The sequence below is a fragment of the Desmodus rotundus genome, chromosome 5 (assembly GCF_022682495.2).
Source record: "Desmodus rotundus isolate HL8 chromosome 5, HLdesRot8A.1, whole genome shotgun sequence".
In the NCBI taxonomy this organism is placed as follows: domain Eukaryota; kingdom Metazoa; phylum Chordata; class Mammalia; order Chiroptera; family Phyllostomidae; genus Desmodus; species Desmodus rotundus.
This window is the reverse complement of record NC_071391.1, coordinates 128,490,609-128,507,324: the sequence shown is the minus strand read 5'-3', so window position 1 is coordinate 128,507,324 and position 16,716 is coordinate 128,490,609. Positions and strand designations below refer to the sequence as shown.

Below are 16,716 nucleotides of genomic sequence, written 5' to 3'. Positions count from 1 at the left end.
TAAAATAACTACAGAACATTTGAAATACAACATTGGAATACTACTCAGCTTTGAAAAAGAAGAACACTTTACCCTTTGTGACAGCATGGATGGACCTGGAGAACATTATGGTCCATCCATAATGAATGCTAAGTGAAATAAACCAGTCAGGGAAAGACCATATGATTTCACTCATACGTGGAATCTAATGAACAAACTGAACTAGCAAGCAAAATAGAGACAGACTCATAGAGAGCAGAGCTAATGTGTGTGTGGGGGGGAGGTTAGGGGGTAGAGGGATTGAACAAAAAGGAAAAAGGACTCATGGACATGGAGAGCAGCGTGGTGGTTGCTGGGGGAGGAGGGTATAAGGGAACTAAATGGTAATGGAAAAATAAACATTCAGACAAAAAGAAAAGTTAGCATTAACATAGAACATTTTTAAAGAGTACCTTGCACTATTATTTCTTATATGTTCAGTATAGTAGTTTTTAAGAATCTAAAGGCTTTTACTATATTCTTTAATCATATTTAATGCAATTTGCTAGAATATATCTCACAGTTAAATAGAACATAACTTAGCTTGACTTTCTTGAGTCGTTAGAGCAATATCCTCCTTGGCAGACAAGGCAATGTAAACCCTTTTTACATGAAGACTTTTTCCACGCAAATGCTCGTCTATTAGATAGGGAATAAGAATAAAAATATCTTGTAATGGACCATTCTTCTGTTCTAATCCCCTCTGAACTACACCTTAATAGTGTTTTGCAAAGGTTTAACTTTCCTTATTTTTACACTGAAATTATTACCTTCATTTTAGGTAGACTGCATTATTAACAACTATTATAACAAAAAATGAGGTGCAATTGTCCCTCAATTCATGCTAACCAATAATTCACCATTTACTCTCAGGTGGGTATTCCTAATAAAAAATCAGGAATGTCTCCTCCCTTTATCAGGGCCTTTTACATTTCAGCCCGAACCAAACGCCTTCACTTCATTTGCCATTCTTCTTCTTCATGCCACCTTTGATTCCTCACCTCAAACCTTTCGTTCATATCCAGCTCCTCACCTGGAGTGGCTTTTCCCTGTATCCCCTGCATTTCAAATATGTCATTCTTCAAGTTGTCATCTAAGTTTTACCTTCTTAATGAAATGCATCTAAACACTTTGGACATAATCTCTTTTGAATTTCCATGACTTTTTATATGCCTTCTATCCTTGCATTGTGAACAACTTATAACATAGATCTCCATCTTATTCATCTTCTTTTTCCTCTAAGCAATTAACATAGAGACTCACACATAGTAGGTCCCTAGTATGTTTTCTTTTTTAGCTAATGATTTAATTAATCCCTCAGGACTTCCATAGCATATTTTGTAAATGATACATTCTAAAATGATGCTTAAGATTTAAGACTTTGAAATGCATGAATTAAAAAAAATCTATTCACTCTTGAAAAACTAGTCATTTATGTATGTACACAGACCTTGGTTCACGGAAATATTTCTTGAAATTCTAAGGGACTGGATACATATATGTAAGTACCAAGGGGATGTGGCTGCCAGAGAGCAGACTGGACCTCATCAAGGAGATATGCAAATGTGAGAACTTGGTGGCTGTCGGGAGGTCTCCACAGACAGCACCTGCAGCAGCAGCAGCAGCGGGAAGTGCTTTGAAGGTTCAGAGTGGCTCTTCTGCTGAGTAACTGAATATCCACAGAGCCAAGGTCCATGACCTTGAGCACAGCAGATCTCTTTTGCTGAATATGATTTTATTCCGAGAGAAGTCCAATTATTCTTCCTGGTTGCCAAGAAAACCTCAAAGCTTTCAAACCACTTTGCTCTAAGAGACACCTCAAATCTGCTAAGGCAGCCCACAGGACGAAAGAACCACAGAATGCACTTGAGTTGCTTGGAAGCATAAAACTTTCCATTCTGTACAGAACTCTCATGTATCTAGGTTGTATGCCAAGTAGGAAAAGGAGTCTGTCCTGAAGTCGGAAAGGCTGATGGGCTGCTTCTGTGCCTTCCTTGAATCTGAGCTGGAAGAAGAATGAAGGATTTGTTTCAGGGAGGAGAATCGCAGGGCCTGCCAGTACCGGGGACATTCCATCTTGACCCATCTGCCCATGCTTCCCCTTTCTCTCTTTTCAGCATTCACATAGCCTGCTTTCTAATGAGTCAAGCAAGCAACAGCAAATGGGGGAAATGGAGAAGAAATTCTTTATTTTCAAACTGAAATACGTGGAAAGAAAACACTAAGAGAAATTTGTTAAAGGCTTTTGTGAGGAGACTTTTAGTCGGCATTGGATTTGGTTAAAATCCTGAGCCGATTGTTTATCAAGGCACAGCAGCAAGAGAAGCAAAAATCAGTCCTTTGTGCATTTGTCTATTAGAATAAAGAAGAGGAACTTAGACATTCACAATTTCAGCCCGCAGTGCACAGAGACGTGCCAACATGTGAAAGAAAGATGGGCCTGTCAAGGAGGAGTTGTTGATGAATGGGTGTCCGCTCTCCCTGGTAACTCTATCAGGGATCGCTCTTGTTCTGCGTCTTTCTGTGTGTACTGTCTATTTTTCCCCAGGACTTCCTTCCCTGACTTTCTTTGTAGAGTAGAATATCCTCGTTTTTAATATACATAATGGGATATTTAGCTTTATATTCTCTTTATCAGCTTCAGGTTTTATGCTGACCAACATATGAAAAGCACAGGCTTTTAAGGTTTGGGAACATTTGCCTTCTTTGCATGTTTGCATCAGGTTTTTCCAGAAATACTTAAACCTTATATATTTGTATAAAGAAAGTTTTGGAGAGATTGGCCACATATTTTATTAAAAAAATGAAAATAATTGAATTCATCTAATTGGGGGTTCTATGTGTTTGGCTAAAAGTGGTTGAGTGGGTAGCAAGATATGTATGTAGTATCAGCTCAGGTTTTAGATTCCCATACTGTCTGCAGGGGTTGAGTACTCACTCGTGGGATTTTACATAAAGATTAGCCCTTCAAAGGGGATCTGTGACTTCAGAGGCCTAAAGTCAGCCTGCTAATGCACAAAGAAGAGAGAGGAAATGCACTTAAGTGTTCCCAATTTCTAAGATAAAATATTCCAACTGCTTACTAATTACTCAAGCAATGTGCAGGTGTAAGCAGTACTATATGTGGTAGGTCATATCTAATGTGGTTTTTATAGCTTAAAGAGCCATAATTTTGTCACATTATTATAATTAAATTAGTACAGTTACAGAGGCACAATTATTACACAGTAAATACCTAGGTCATAGCTCTCTAAACATTTGATTCTCTCCATGTCTGCATGTTAGAATCACCTGGAAAATGTTTGAAATCTCAATGCCCAGGCCACACACTGAACCAATTACATGTGAATATTGAGTTGGGAGAAGGAGAGAGACCTAGGCATCAATATGTTGCAAAGTTCTTTAGATGATTCCAAGTTGAGAATCACTATAAATATCAATCATTTTATTATATCACCTCAGCCTGATATACCTAATTAGCCAGTAATTAGCCTCTTGTCAACATAGTTAGATATAATCAATTTGTTTATTTTTATTGTAAAAATGACATAGCTTTTTTCACATCATGCATAATACTATAGACTTAGAATGCATTGTCTGTTTTTAAGTAACGATATTTGAACATTTGAGTCAGAGGTGTTCACTATGATAGTATATATCAAAAAAATACAAAATTTCAATTTTGATGATGAGAAGGTTAATACAGTTATTGCAATTATGGTGAGGGAGTTGAGATGATATTTTGCTTTGAAATTACAGCTTGGAAAAATAATATTATTTGATCATATGAAAACTATAAAGCTAAAATTTTGTGTATTTTCTCTCAGAATTATAAAACTAGTTATTGGAGAAATAGCTTAAATTAAGACTGAATGTCATGTTGGAAAAAAACAGACTGTACTATATTCTTCAAAATGAATATTTTCTTTCCTCCGAAACTGCACAGGTGTCCATTCAGACCTATAGGAAACAGCACTAGAATGCAAGAGTGTGTAGTAGAAAAACATGGGATTCGGAGTCAGAAATCCAAATTCTAGTCTGAGGCATTTGCACACTAAGTGGTTTTTGCCAAATCTCTTAAGATCTCTGGGTCATAGTTTCCTTATCTGTAAAGTTAAGTTAATTTAAAACAATTTCTATAAAAAGGAGAAGAGTGCATTGCAAATAGAAAGCTGATATAGTGTTTGTGAATCCTGGATAACTGGGAAGAAATTTTTGAAAGCTCTTGAATCGCTTTACCTTTTATAGTTTTATGAATTGTTCATAGAGAAGGCATGTAGTTGGGGAATGGAGATGGAGACAACTTATTGGTAGCATGGAAAATAAAATATATCACATATTCTATCCAAATAGTGTCAAAGCAAATGATTTTTAGAAAGTAAAGTCTTGTTTCAAAAGGATATTTGGTTTCTTACAATTAGTAGAAAAGAAAAAAATTTTCAGCCTGCGAATGTGGATTTTTGTCCTCTCCTTGAGACGAGAGAACCCTCACCGTGAGAAGTGAATGGGTGCATTATTGTGAGTTGTTGCTGCTGATTTAGGAGGTGATATTATTCAGTCTGGCCAGAATGTTCTCTCACCAATTAAATTACTTCCAAACTAACAAGTGATAATGTGCTTTGCTTTTTGATTTCTTCATTTTATTTCATCTCACTTTTTGTACTATTTGCTGGGAAATGGGTTCTTTCTGTGGAGAGGGGAAGTTGAGGGAAGTCCTAGAACTTTATAAAAAAACATTGATTTTGAAGCTAAGCTGGTTATTGGAATTAACTAGGAACTCAAAAATAACAATGAAGTATTAGGAATACCACCCAAGCTTATTACATTTGGACTTACGACAATGGGTGCTACAAATATGCTTTTTAGAAGGGTTTTCATGGATATTCTTCTGGCCAGCTCTGTTTGGGATCAAGTGGTCTAAAAACCCAGCTTCTCATCCCAACTTCACTAGCTCATAACCTTTTTACAGGTCTCCTTCTTCCAGTTCTAAGGTTCGTATTCTGTGATTCACTGTGATATTCTGTGACTTCTGATAAAGTTTAATGGTTCAAATAAAATTAGTCACAAATGAGCCAATATCTTTTTTTTTTTACAATGGAGTCTAAATCCTAAGTTTATAACACAGGTAAAACTAAAAAGAATGGTGTAACAATTCTTCACATCGTAGGAACGGTGCTCTTTTAATATTAAATCCTAACATCAACTTGCTGACAATGTCAGGTGTTAATCAATGAGTAGGATGTCTTTCTGTCACAATGCTTTCCCTACATGTCCATGTTTTATAATTCCGTTTATCTCTGCCCTCCACCCCCTCCAATTGTAAAAGTCTCATCTGAGAGTAAAGACTTCTGAGTACCACAATCAAAGTTAATCTGCTTTGGGGAATTCAGAGCTTGAAAGTAACTGCTTTGAGTCTGGGGTTCACTGTAGTCAAGTTGCATGAGTGATATAACCCCACAGGAGATAGGGAACTCTATTGTAAGATTTGACTTTCCTGGTTTTTCTTCCTTTCCAAGACTTGGTGGTTTGATGCTTCTTTCTATTCTATGAGCTATTTCCAAAATCTTTCTAATAAAATCTGTGTGTTTACACTTAGGCTTGACCTCTACTGGAGATGGAAAAGAAATAAGGCCCAATGGAATACAGTGTACACAATGAATTAACTTTTCTCCTATATATCTAGAAAGGTGCTAGTTTTGTACCATCCTTGGGTGAATTGAGAAAATAGTATTCAAATTAGATGAGGTACCTGGGACAAGAAATGCTGAACTAGATGGGATGAGGGGAGGTTATGGAAAAATCAGTATATAGTTAATAATAATAACAATTTCATAATCATTATGTTACAGATCCTCATTTTTAAAACTCTGAAAGTGTGGCATGACAGCATGAATATAATCATTGTGGAAGGAAACTTAGACTCTGCTTATAGATACCTGTGGTCATATACACCAACCATAAAGTGGGGAACTGAACTCAGGGCTCCTAATTAATTCCAAATTAAGCGCTCTATCCATCCATAGAAAAACACTATTTAGTGTTGATTGATTCTCCTATACTTTTATTGAAGAAATATATGTAACCCCAATTGATTTATATAAACTTATGATAAGTAATATCAGCTTTCTCTTAAAATATTTTATTATCTTAGGAATTGCATTTACATGGATAAGAACCTTAAATTTGGGAGAAAAATCATTAAATATATTCTCTTAACACTCCAGCATACATAGGACCAGGAAATCTGTCAAAGGTATTTTTGGAGGGCTAAGAAAGAAAGGTGACCAGAATAGAAAGTTTATTTCTGATAGAGTATGACCAGGAAATCTTTCCCTGTCCCTTTGTTTTTCTCAATTTCTAAGTGCATAGAATATAAGAGGAAAACTGGCTCTACAAGCCCAAAGAGACAGAGATTGCTATAAAAATTTCCTTTTAAAAGCAACAGCCATCAGAAATCTTGAAAGACATTTTAACTCTAGTATGTTGCTTAATTTTGACAGCAGGGAAGCAAAAGGATTTGGCACAGAGTTGAGCCTCAGTAAATGTTTATTGAGTGAATCAATCCCACTGTGGCTCAATAAATCAAGAATGTTATAGAACCATAGAATTTTAAAATTAACCCTGGAGATCACTTAGTCCAGCTATGTGACGTTGCGAAGGAGGAAAATAAGGCCTGGTGGGGTTAAGTGGGGTGACGGAGGCCTGAGAGCTGAAAAGTGGCTGCACTGAAACCGGAGCAGCTCCTGGTCCTTAGCTTGAGGTTTCTCCCTGAGAAAATGAAAACTGAGAAATGTAAAAGCCCAAAAACCTCATGAGGTCATTTTGCATATCATCTAGGTACAAACATGGTTTAAAGAATAAACAATCAGCACAGACATAATTTTTTCCTACTTTTATGCTTTTTGTAATACTTCCATCTCTTTCTTACTCCATGAACCTTAATTAACCAAAAAATTTCCTAGAATTAAGGTGTTGGGCATAATAATATTATCATTAATAAAAAAATTTGGTAGAAAACTGATTTTTTAAACTTCCAAATAATCCCTTTAAATTGTACTATTTATTTTAATAATGATGCTAATAATAAGTAATAATTGATTGCCCACTACCAGTATGTCCAGTATAAATTTATGTATATAATGCACATTCAGAGAAACTTTCCTAACAGAATTTTTGACTAGATCCCCCTGATACAAAGTAATGTAAGTAAACTCCACTATAAAAAGAACCTCTAAAAACTGAACAAGTTATCTCCCACAGCACTTACTGAAAGATGGCAAAATTAACCCTTCGACCATTCCTAACACGCTGTCCTTCTCCCCACCTCCCACCTTCCTATCTACCTAGGCACTAAGGGTCAGGGGGTAGGGAAAAATAGTTGCTAGGTCACAAGCCCTGTGAAAATATACTGTACAAGGAGAAGTATGCTTCCTTTGTCCAAGCTAATTGGGGAAAGAGATTACTGCAGACTGGCATGGAGAGCCTGAGTATGCCTGCGGAAAAGGAAGGCTGGCATTCCACATTGCTCATCCTTGGTAGTGCATGCATCAGACTTGGGGACGTGCCCTGTGCCTTTCTGGGTAGGGGAGAGGGGGATTGGCAGAGGGCAAAGAGACAACAGGAGTATTGCTTACACTCTCAATGTTTGGTATATCCAGGGTGACTAAGATTCTGTGGGTCCAGCAGACGCTCCACTTAGGCTGGGGCTTGAGCCATCTGGCCATTATTACAAGAAGGCCACTTGATGGGCCAGTGGATTCTAGTAGCCAGATGCTCTAGGGTATTATTTGAAGATTGGAACTGAAGGATGAAACGGGTTGGGCCACATGAGTCTCTTTCCCATTTCTTGTCTCTCCTCCTTTCTCTTTCTCTCTCTCTCTCTTTGTCTCTCTCTGTGCCGCCCACCCTGCAGAATGCAAGAGCTAAGTCTTAAGACAGATGTTAAGAAGATGCCTAGATCCATACCACCTCCTTCCCCTCCTCTTCAACCCTGACTATGAGATGAGAGATGGCATTTATATCAAATGTTAGGTTAAAGTTATAAATTATATTATACAGACCAAGTAGACAAGATGATTTCATACTTGAAATTATTTTCTCCATATTTATTTTATAATTGTCTGTAAATACAGAACATCTGTAAATCTACTATAAATATAACTATTACTATAATTATATATTACATAATTTACTTCTTTACTTGGCACACAAAGAAATCATGTTTATATAGAGATTCTCTGAAGCCTGGAGTCGCCAAGTTAAGTTTTTGTTTTGACTGTGTCACTAGTTTCTCCCAGAACGTAAGATGCAAGAATCTAGTTGTCATCAATTCAGTTGTTTGAAGTTGAGCCTGAGGCAGGCCCAGAAGGTGCAGCAGTGCGCTGCTGGTTAGTGCCAGAGTATTTGTTTATTACTTTCCCTGGGTATCGTATGGTCTATGCAGAACTGGCTGGTCATCAGTCCAGACAGCCATAGAGTGGCCTATTTGGTTCTCAGCACCTGCATTTACTTAAACAAATGCAAATCAGTTGCACGATAGAATTGAAAAATTGTTATGCTAGAGTTTTGGGCGATGTCCTATTTTTCTGGAAAAAATATGTTCAAGTTTAAGCTGCATTTAGTTTTGGTCATGAATTAGAGGCTCATTCCATGGCCCTATCTGGGAAATCAGGAAGAGCTTGAAATTAGAATCAAGAGAGCAAGGTTATATTTTGATTCTACTCCAATTAGTTATGTGACCATAATTTTATCTGTTGGGCCTTCAGTCTCTTCATCTAATACATGAAGGCAGTGGATTAAATAATACCTAAGGCTCCTTTAGCTTTCATATTTAATAACCTCAGATATCATTAAAAGTGTGTCTATTTTTTTGGAGTTATCTGATGGATGCTTGGCAACTTATTTCCAGATTGGTTGCCTTGAGGTATACCTAAGCTGAAATAAAACCTTGAAGAATGAATATTTTATAAAGCTTGATTTCTTGCTTCAGACAATAGAAGTTAGCCTCAGAACTTACATCAGTTGCATCATATTTGGGAATTTTGGAATGTTTTACCACATTGCATTAGGTAGAAGATCTAAGGAAAGAGTAATCACTCTACCTTTAAAGTAATGCATTTTTTCCTTATTGTAATAAATTGATTATTTTAATTTCTAAATTACACAGGGTTGTAGCACATAAAACAATGCTATTTCCTGTAACACTTCTTAGGGACTGAGGATTTAACTGGATGTGATTTTTAAGAGGTAGATTTTCCTTTTCTGTTTTTCCAAACTTTCTTTATCTTTACAGTTAGAAAAAGCAAGGCTCTTTTATTGAATTTAATAGTGCAAACTTGTAGTGTATACCTTTGTTTAGTCAAGGATGTTTTGGCAAAACGTTCTTGTGTATTTGACTTCTAGAGTAGAAAAACAAATGAAATAAGTCTTTACCTCAAATGCCTGTTTTTGTTTGTTTTTTTCACATGTTGATTTTAGTTTCTGGTTTTGTTTGAACACAACCTTAGAATCACATGAATATGCTGAAACCTTACAAACCTGTGTGATTTGGGTTTGTATACATGAAAAGCAAGGAAAATCATGAACAATAATGTAGGCCTGTTTCTTGGCATAGGAAATGGCCTGCCATTCTTCCTGGATATAGGGACAGCAGGCCTTCTGTCTACCCATAGGCATCCTTCAGTTACTAAAGAAGTTCTATGAACTTGAAAGTCATAGAACAGTGTCAAATTAACAAGAGTTTTACCCCATGCATAATGGGAAGGAGCACTGTCCAGAAAATCAATTTCTGTGTGAACTTGGAAGTCATTTAACCTCTCTTTGTCTAACATCCTTCTTTATAAAGTAGAAATCAGTGATACTTTGTGTTGGAAAGGGTCCAGTTGTTCAAGTTACCATCCAAAGACTGCAGACTGTATCAAGTGGAATGGTCCACATATGGATAACTCTGTTAGAAAGTATTCATCATTTTGAGAAATATTTTCCATAGCATTTATGCTTTGATTCCGTCCATACACCTGATTCCATACAGAGTGGAATTACGTTTCTAAAGGACATCTTCCTGATATTTGGAGGTCCTGTCATATGCACCCTAAGTCTTTTCTTTAGAGAGTTATTTATATTACCTCACATGATCTAGAAGCCTTTTTCTACCTTAGATATCCACACACAGCCTAGCTCATCTAAGTGGGACTGTAACAGCCATTAGCTGACCAGCACTAACGCACAGGACCATCCCAGCCCTCTACTAAGTGCCTTTGTAAATGTAACCCAAGCTTGCATGGCCTTTTTGAGTGCCTCAATCATGCCGGTGATTCACGTGCTAAGTCCTCCAGAGATTTTGCTTTATTTCTGTTGTGTCTAGGACCTCGTGTTTCCTGTATGCTGTTACTTGTTCAGTTGGGTGGTTTGGGACCTGAGAATAGGACTCAGGTTTATTCCCATCAGATTTAACTTTGTTAAAATCAGCTCATCTAGTCGGCATAACAAAAAATTATAGAATTCCATTTTTTCCACTTGAACTTTTCCTCAGAAAATTAGAATAGTAAGAATTATGTGTTTTTTATCTAAGTTATTGGAGGGATGAACATTGAATAGGACTAAAATACCGGGGTACCCTGTTAGAGCTCTTCTCCGATTTATAGCAACATAAAGCAAATTAATACAGAATATTAAATAAATGCTCCAAGTTTTTCAAGTTTATTTTTTAATTGTTTCTCTAATTCTACTATTGCTATGATTAGTAATAGAAGGTCCTTTCACCTTGACATTGATCCATTGATCAACACATTTAGAGGATGGTTCTTCAAACAATTAGAATTGTATATATGCAGCCTAATATATTTTCTCTAAATTCCATGCGGTTTTTCTGAAGAGCAAATAATAATGAATATTACTATGCATTCAAAAGCTTTTAAATGCAACATAATTGATACTATTAGTATTGCTGTTATTTTAGTTTTTACTAATTAATGTAGCATTAATAGGAGTAGTGTCTTGCTCATCACCTTATTAATCAGGAAGAAAGTATTTTATCAGGTTAATTTTCTCAGTTATCCACATTACTTAAAGTTTTCATTGAAATAAAATACTAGGAAGTGCACATATCATAAGTGTAGAGCTATATGACTTTTTTACACTCTGACTGCACCCATAACCAACACTCAGATCAAGAACAGAATTTTACCAGCACCCCAAAAGTCCTCCTCACTTCATGCAGGCACTGGCCTGCAGTGTCTGTGGCGTTGTGGGACAAATTCACACAGACTACCAGTCCTGTGTAGGAAAAGGGACAGCTCGAAAACTCACTCAAGAGGAGAGCACACTGACCCTTGCCTTGACACGCTCTTTTTGCTTTTCTGGGCACATTACATTGAGGATGGTCCTCATTTACTATTCACAGTTCGCTTTGGGTGGTTACCTTTTACAGAAAACAAAGGAGAGGATGTTGCTAATTACATCAAAAAGGAAGGATATTTGCAAATGTAAAGAGAAAAGTGGTTGAACTGGTTGCACTGATCCTTGGAAGTTTTAGCATAGATTTTAGGAAGTTACTTTAAAGATAGGCAGTAAATGTTTGCTGCCTCAATTCAGTGTGGGGGAGTTTTAGTAAAAAGCAAGTCTTAAAGTGGCCTAGGTACAATGCAGGTCTGATTCCCCACAGGAGAACCTATCTGTGGGCGTGGGTCCTATGTGCCAGACCTCACTTTCCACTGACCTCTCTGAGTGGGAGCTGGGATCACACCATGCAGAATGGTCTCCTCTACTTACTAGTACCCCCTCCATCTCTACCAAGGCTAGCCATGATCTTGACTTAAAATAGTCCAAATCCGTCTTGTTTGCTTTTAAATTTTTTTTCATACCTGAGATCATAAATATGTTCTCTTTTGTGTCTGACATGTTTTTTGCTCAACATTATCATTGTGAGTTTATCCATATTTTTGCATGTGGTAGTTGTAGAACATATATTCTCAGTGCTGTTTAATATCCCCTTGTATGGCTATACCCCAATTTATTTATTCAGTCTACTATTGATTGTATTTCAGTGGTGTTCAGTTTGAGGCTATTATGGATAGCTCTACTGAAAACATTCTGAAATGTTATCCTGATGATCTTTGTGTTCATTTTTGTTCAGATGTGTAGTTACAGGTGAACTTTCTCCATCGTAGGGTAGTGTATGTTCAGATTTAAAAGATATCGCCAAACAATTTTAAAAATTACTTCCTACCAATAATACAAGAGAGTTCTAATTGCTCCACATCCTTGTACATTTTATCTTTTTTAATTTTATTCATTGTAGTGGGATGTGTTGATATTTTATTTTGGTTTTATTTTTTATTTCTAATTAATGAAGTTGAACATCTTTTCATTATGCCCTTTTATTATGGAGTGTATGTTCAAGTATTCTGTTTTTCCTGTTGGTTTGTCTAGTCCTTTTTTTCTTATTGATTTATACAAATACTTTGTGTATTCTGGATATAAGTATTTGTGTATGTGTGTGTGTATATACGTATATATTTGTGGATCAAATTTCTTGTTGATGTTTATTGTTTTAGCATATATTAGAAGTGCACAAGATATGTGGGTCTATATTTTAGCATGGACCCATTCTTTAAATGTTCAACAGTAAAGCATAAATAACTCTTCATTGTGCTGCTATTTGCATATGAAAATGCATATAACATAAAACTTGATGAATGATATAGTAGCAGACAAAGAATTGGAGCAAATGTAGTCATATTGTGGAATAGAATGATGTATGTATTTTCATATAGGATACATCTTCTTTCATGAGAAAGAGCATAGCAAAAAGATTTTCCCTGCTTTGATTTATGTCTCATTTATGATGTTCCAAGGTAATGGCATAATCTACAGAGTGAATTTTTCCAAAACTGTATGGTTGCATTTAATGCAAATTTGAATTACCCCAATTTGAAATTAAACAGGATGAAAGGAGCAACACTATATTTTCACTTTTAAGTAATAAGAATATCATAGCGTTGACAGTCAACACTCTTATCTTAATAGCTTGTCATCTAGTGAATTGCAAACTCTGTTTAGTACCATTTTCTTTCACTCTGCCCTATTATCTGGCAAACAAATCTTTTGTCAAGATTTATTCCAACTTATGCAGACTTGGAATGATATGAGGTCACATGGATAAAATGCTACAGCCTTTTAATTAGACCAAACCTCTTCAAGTCCCCAAACTGTGTTTTATGCTAACTAAAGGTAGTCAGCAGGCTGAGTTCTAGTCCTGTTTCTGTTACTGGCATATCTCTGAACTTGAGAAGTCATTTAAACTCTATGGACATCACTTTCTTAATAAGGTAAATTAAAGCTTTGGGCTGCAGGAGATTCTCTAAAACTCCCCGTTGCTCTGGGACCTGTTCTGAAAGTTCACTGGGAATAAAAATTTAGCAAATATCATCTTCAGATAAGGGATCACCATATATGATATATCTACATGTATAAAAACATTTTCTCCCAAATTTTACTTTAGATTCTTACTTTTTATGATATTATTTATTAATAGGTATTCTTAATTTTAGTGTGGTTGAATTTATCAATATTTTATTAGTACTCTTTAATGCCTATTTAATAAATCCTTACATACTTCAGTATCAAAATATCTTGTTTTTTAAAAGTTTTACAGATTTGCCTTTCTAATTTATATGCTTTGTCTATGGAGAATTGATTTTGTAAACAAAATAACATAAAGATCCATTTCACTAGTTTTTCCAGGACCATTTATTGATTAATTTATACTTTCCTCACTCATCTGTAATGCTTGACTTGATATAAATCATCTTCATATATATTTAATGGTATTTTTAGTTTAATTATCTTTATTCTTCCCCTTTTGTCTATCCTAATGCATTATCTTAATCACCATATTTTTCTAATAAATGCCCATCTTTAGATAGGAAAGTTTGTTTATTTTCTTTCTGTCATATCTTAGCTAATTTAGGCTTTTAGTTTCTCCTGTGGAACTTATAGAATCAGCTTTTCACATTCATTTATAAAAAGCATTGATAAAAAAATGAATAAAAAATTCATTGAGATTTACATTAAAATTTCATTGAAGCTATAGGTCTATTTATATATATTTAAAACATTGAGTGTCCCAAGTACATAGAAGCCTGTAATCTTTCTGAAATATCTTATTAAGCCCAATAGTTTTTGAAGATTGTCTAGCTCTTTCAACTTATACAATAGTATTTGCTAATATGGTGTTATTTTTTCCTTATAATCTTTATAATACTCATATTTTTCTTGTCTGCCTACATTAGCTAGGACTTTAAATATAGTGTGTTAATAATGAGCATCCTTATTCTGTTTCTGATCTTAAAGAAAATATTTTCAATTTCACAGAAATGTATAGCATATATTATTTGTTTTAGATTATTTATCATATTAGGTAGGCAAGGAGCAAGACAGTTACCATTTACAGTACACCCCAACTTTGCCACCTGCATCTACAGGCACCTCGTTTATCCTGAAAAATTGGTATCAATAAGCATTTTAAAAAACAAAGATTTAAAAAGATGTATAACTGCCCCCAGTACAGTTAGACAGTGGCCGTGTTAGAATCTAAATTCACCTTTTGGCCTGCCTTTTCCTTCAGTATATCAGAAATACTTAGCTGTGCCGGTTCCTGTAGCAAGCCACTTACCATTTTGAACTCACCAGGGGAGCAGACACCTGGACTGTAAACTTTCAGAAACAAGAGCTAGGCCGGCCTTGCTTCACTCCATTAACCCAAAAGTCTAGCACTGGGCTTCACACTTGTGAGGTGTGCAGCCAATATTTTGAGTGTATGAAGGGGAGGGACCTTGTGTAAAGGTCGTGTTGCCTTTGCCGTGACTCTGACTCAGAGTGTGGTAGGTGTGGCCTAACAGCTAGCCTTTACTCCAGGTTTACTGGTGGGCAGGGACACATTCCTTTGTGAAAGTCCCTGGGTGCTCACTGTCTTCCTCAGTGCCACGTGTTACCTACTGCAGCCACTGATGGCACTTTCTGAATCCAGGGAGTCAGGTCATTGGGCCCTGGTGAGCTGAAGCCTTGATTTGAGCTCTGAAGCAAAGACTTGAGTTATCGGACAATCAAATTAATATAACCCTGAGGTTAAAAAACAAAAACAGAAACTACTGCCACCATCAGAGCAAGATATTTTTGGTACATGACCCCACCAGTGGGCATAGTAGAGATGCTATATTACCAATGAAATGGATTAAGATTCTTCAGTACCACATGTAGTTCCATGTTTATAGGTTATCAGAGGCTGATTCCAGGCCATTTAGTCTCATTTTTCTTGGCACAATGCCATCATTGCCCAGGAAGTTGAGGGAGCTTTTGACTCACACTTTTCCTTTGGTTAAAGTCATTTCATCAATGGGAGAATACAGTTCTTTCCAAATAGCCACATTTTTTTTAATCTGTCTAGTATCTTGTGGGATTCACATTGTTATTCCTAAGTATGGAAAGGACTGAGGTATATAGAAAGTGTTGAGACTTCATTTATATGCTATCCTCATGATGATGTGCTGGAATTCCTACCAGTCTCATAAAAGCCAGCCCTACCATCTGCTTGGTGAGATCAGAGAATGAATCAACAATCCAGCTAACTCCATTAAGTTTTCTATCACTGCTCCCTTTACCCAGGGAGAAAAAATGCATATGCTCTACAGGAGATCTCTTTACTCCCAGACCAAATTCTCATTTTTTTCTTTGCTTTCTCTTCACCAGATAATTTGTTATGGTTTCTCAGTGATGAAAATATTTGGCTCCTCTCTGAGATCTTTGAATATAAGCTTCTCACTGAAAATTAAAATAATGCCTCAGTTGGATGGAGACAATGTTGCAAACACATTGGAGGCCATTGTTGCCAGCAGAGTAGAACCGTCCCATATGTATGTGTGGCACCTGATTCGTGCCCTGGAGATACCGCAGAGCTGCCTTCTCTGGTCGGAGCTCTTTCAGTGATGCTTAAAAATTAATTGAATTTTCAAGAATGTCAGCTTTAGCTACCGTAGTTGATGGCCCAATGGCTGAGGATGTTCAGTAAATGGTATATACTGCCACCTGCAGTACCATTTGACTCTCTTTGATAGCTTTCATCAGTCATAAATGTTTGTTAGCCAAAAAGTTAATTTGTGGACTGATTAATTTTTTTTTCTGTTGAAATCTGCTGACTTACATAGTGTATTTATTGCTTTACTTACGTGTGTATGTATCTGTTTTCCTCTAGGAAAAGAAGAATATATTGCCACGTTCAAAGGATCTGAATACTTCTGCTACGACTTGTCTCAAAACCCTATTCAGAGCAGCAGTGACGAAATAACTCTGTCCTTTAAAACCCTTCAAAGGAATGGACTGATGCTTCACACTGGGAAGTCAGCTGACTATGTCAATCTTGCCCTGAAAAATGGAGCTGTCTCTCTGGTCATTAATTTGGGATCAGGGGCCTTTGAAGCACTAGTGGAGCCCGTGAATGGAAAGTTTAATGATAATGCCTGGCATGATGTGAAAGTCACCAGGAATCTGCGTCAGGTAACAGCGCAGTGGATAAGAGAGTAACTGGCCTTGTTTCTCGCTACAGCTGTGTGTGTGGTACTTGAAAATCCCAACAACATGATCTAGGGCTCCTCAGAGTCGCTTACAAATTAGCCGGCTTTTCTTTGGAGATGAATCTTCCTG

At 36.4% G+C, this 16,716-nt stretch overlaps 1 protein-coding gene across 22 annotated transcripts in view; it reads left to right on the top strand.

The window, feature by feature from the left end:
• NRXN1 (neurexin 1) overlaps positions 1 to 16,716 on the top strand; it is a 1,071,808-nt gene that overhangs the window by 390,826 nt on the left and 664,266 nt on the right. For all 22 annotated transcript variants that reach the window (XM_024552822.4, XM_024552821.4, XM_045189458.3 and 19 more), the window contains one exon: positions 16,268 to 16,569. In XM_024552822.4, coding sequence (XP_024408590.1) covers positions 16,268 to 16,569 — 302 coding nt within the window. The remainder of the gene's footprint in view (positions 1 to 16,267; positions 16,570 to 16,716) is intronic.